We start from the raw sequence: 2,602 nt of genomic DNA, 5'->3' as shown, positions 1-2,602 counted from the left end.
CTGTTTCTCTGAACCATGGTGTTGATCTTCTCCAGCAGCTCTCTGACCTGAGCATGATCTCTGCTTCTGTTGTTAAAAACATGATATCTTCCACCACACTGACGGATGAAGTCATTGAGAGCTGGAATCTGTGTGATATAGTCCTCTATGGTGACTCCATCAGCCTCCAGATGGTCTCCACAGGTGAACAGGACCATGGTGTAACCTGCTACTTCTTCTCCAAACATCTGATGAATGATTCTCAGTGTTTCTTCTTCTTCTTTAGTGAATCTGCTAACCTGGATCACAACCAGGATCACATGAGGACCAGGAGCAGCCAAGGAGACACATTTAGCGATCTCTATCTTATTCTCCTCTTGACTTCTACAGTAGTCAAACAGACCTGGAGTATCAATCACAGCCAGGGTCTGACCATCAAACAGGGTCTGACCATCAAACAGACCTGTTTCTTTCTGACACACTGATGTTACTGAGGAAGGAGATCGTGCAGATCTAAAGACTCTCCTCCCTAAGATGGTGTTTCCTGATGCACTCCTCCCAACTCCTGTTTTCCCCACCAGCAGCATCCTGAGTTCTGCTCCACCTGTAGGAGAAGATCAGAGCGTCATGAGTGGAAGTGTTTCCTGTAGTTTGTCTGCAGCTCACAGCCTGAGAACAAACTGACACTGGTCATGTGACCTCAGCAGGAGATGATGTCAGAGCTGCTCACAGCTCAGTAAAAACAGGTCAGCTAACACAGGAAGTAAACCTCTGCAGGAGGAGCTGATGGAGCAGCAACATCAGTGACCCGTGAACGACCCCCACCCAGCCCACTAGACATCTTTGGAAAACAGACCCCCGACACCCCCACCCCCATCAGGTGCAGTGTCAGTTTTGGCCGGCGGTCATCGGTTCTGTCCAATAATATGACGCGAGACTGGAGTAAAAGACGTCCATGGCACTTTATTAAAGACGGAGCATGACAACAGCACGAACACTAACTACAACTAAACACAATGGCTTCCTTTTTACTCCACCTTTCCAGGTGAGCATCCGGACTAGCCCAAGTGTGGGGTTAACTAACCAACGTGAAAACAACCCTCCACACAAACAAACATACAATAACATTAAAGCACATCACACACATACATGTTTCCAACACGTACTATAAACAAACCAATAACATAAGCTTCCCCCATTATTATATAAATTAAAACCCTCTTTATTAACCACACTCCCTAACCTGGCACACTGGTCTGCTCCACGAGCTCTTAAACGGGTGATTGAGCCGCTTTCACTCTTTTGCTCCACATCCTGCAAGAAGCAACCAGGACAGGCGAGTACCTTTACAAGTTCTCATTTCACATAGATGTAGGTTATTGACAAATGATTAAGTGCAAGCAGCTCTAACTGTGGCTCTGACACAGGAGGGCCAGCCCCCTGTCTCTCCACCTTCACAAGCTGTCGATTTAATCGTATGTCAAATAAACCCAATAAAAGGCTCCATAAGCACTAATGTGTTTCCTTTATTACCCTACTTTAAATTCCCAATCCAAGAATTAATCACTAACAATACCAACCATGTACTGGAACCCTGCTCTCCACTACCTGCAGTATGAAACACCAACAGTGTACTTTAACTATGATACTTTAACAGTGGTCTGCAGTAAACTAAATAACCAGTCTGACACATTTCCCTGAACAGCAGTGTTTCTTTATCGCGTCGGTTTGTTCATCCTGACATGTTGCAGAGATTAAATGAGTAGTTGAACTTAAAATCAGTGTAGATCCAGCTGTGAGCAGCTGTTCGCCCACAGCAGCATCAGGTCAGCTCTTACCTGTGGGGAGGTGTCCCGCCTTCAGCAGCAGCTCTCTCACTTGTTCCTGTCCTCCATCTTTGTTGTTGAACAGGTGATACGCCTCATCAAACTGTCCCACGATCTCTGAGAACGAGCCGTCTCCACCTTCACGCACAAAGTCCTCCAGAGACCGATCCTTCAGCAGATCTCCTCCCGTCAACAGCAGGAAACTCTTTTCCAGCCCTCGAGGCCCGACCGCGTTCACAGCCGCCCTCAGAGCTTCCTCCTGGTCCACGGTGAACCGACCGACGCTCAGCACCAGCAGGAACAGGTGAGGTCCGGAGGACCTGAGGACGTCCCCACAGAGCTTTCTCAGCTGCCGCTCCCACCCTAAAACTCCCGGCGTGTCCACCACTCGGATCAGTTTCCCAAACACTCGTCCCGTTTCCTCGCTGATTCCCGTCGTCACCGCTTTGAAGGAAGTCTTTGACTCGAACGCTGCTCGTCCTAAAATAGTGTTCGCTGAAGCACTTTTACCCACTCCGGTTCTACCGAGGAGGACGATGGTGAGATCTGGATCCATGACCTGAGAACACACACACACGTTTCTGCTGTCATTTGAGTTTCTCTCTGTGTGTCTGTGGAAAGTCTCCTGTGACAAATAAAGTGAACTGAAACCAGCTCTATCTGTGCATGAAGCCAGATAACACACACCAATGAGTTACACTGCAGGAATGTCTTAAAGACATAAAGACCTGGATGGCCGCTAACTTTCTGCTTCTTAATTCAGATCAAACTGAGGTTATTGTACTCGGCCCTGAAAA

At 47.7% G+C, this 2,602-nt stretch overlaps 1 protein-coding gene across 1 annotated transcript in view; it reads right to left on the bottom strand.

The window, feature by feature from the left end:
• Nucleotides 1-2,602, bottom strand: part of LOC102295760 (GTPase IMAP family member 5-like) — a gene marked incomplete in the record, with an annotated part of 4,417 nt that overhangs the window by 491 nt on the left and 1,324 nt on the right. The window contains 2 exon segments of the mRNA XM_042215073.1: nt 10-583; nt 1,818-2,364. Coding sequence (XP_042071007.1) covers nt 10-583; nt 1,818-2,361 — 1,118 coding nt within the window.

This window comes from Haplochromis burtoni, unplaced genomic scaffold (genome assembly GCF_018398535.1).
Source record: "Haplochromis burtoni strain Fernald_Lab_line unplaced genomic scaffold, NCSU_Asbu1 Contig_654, whole genome shotgun sequence".
In the NCBI taxonomy this organism is placed as follows: Eukaryota; Metazoa; Chordata; class Actinopteri; order Cichliformes; family Cichlidae; genus Haplochromis; species Haplochromis burtoni.
The sequence above is the reverse complement of the archived record's forward strand: the minus strand, read 5'-3'. Positions and strand labels throughout refer to the sequence as shown.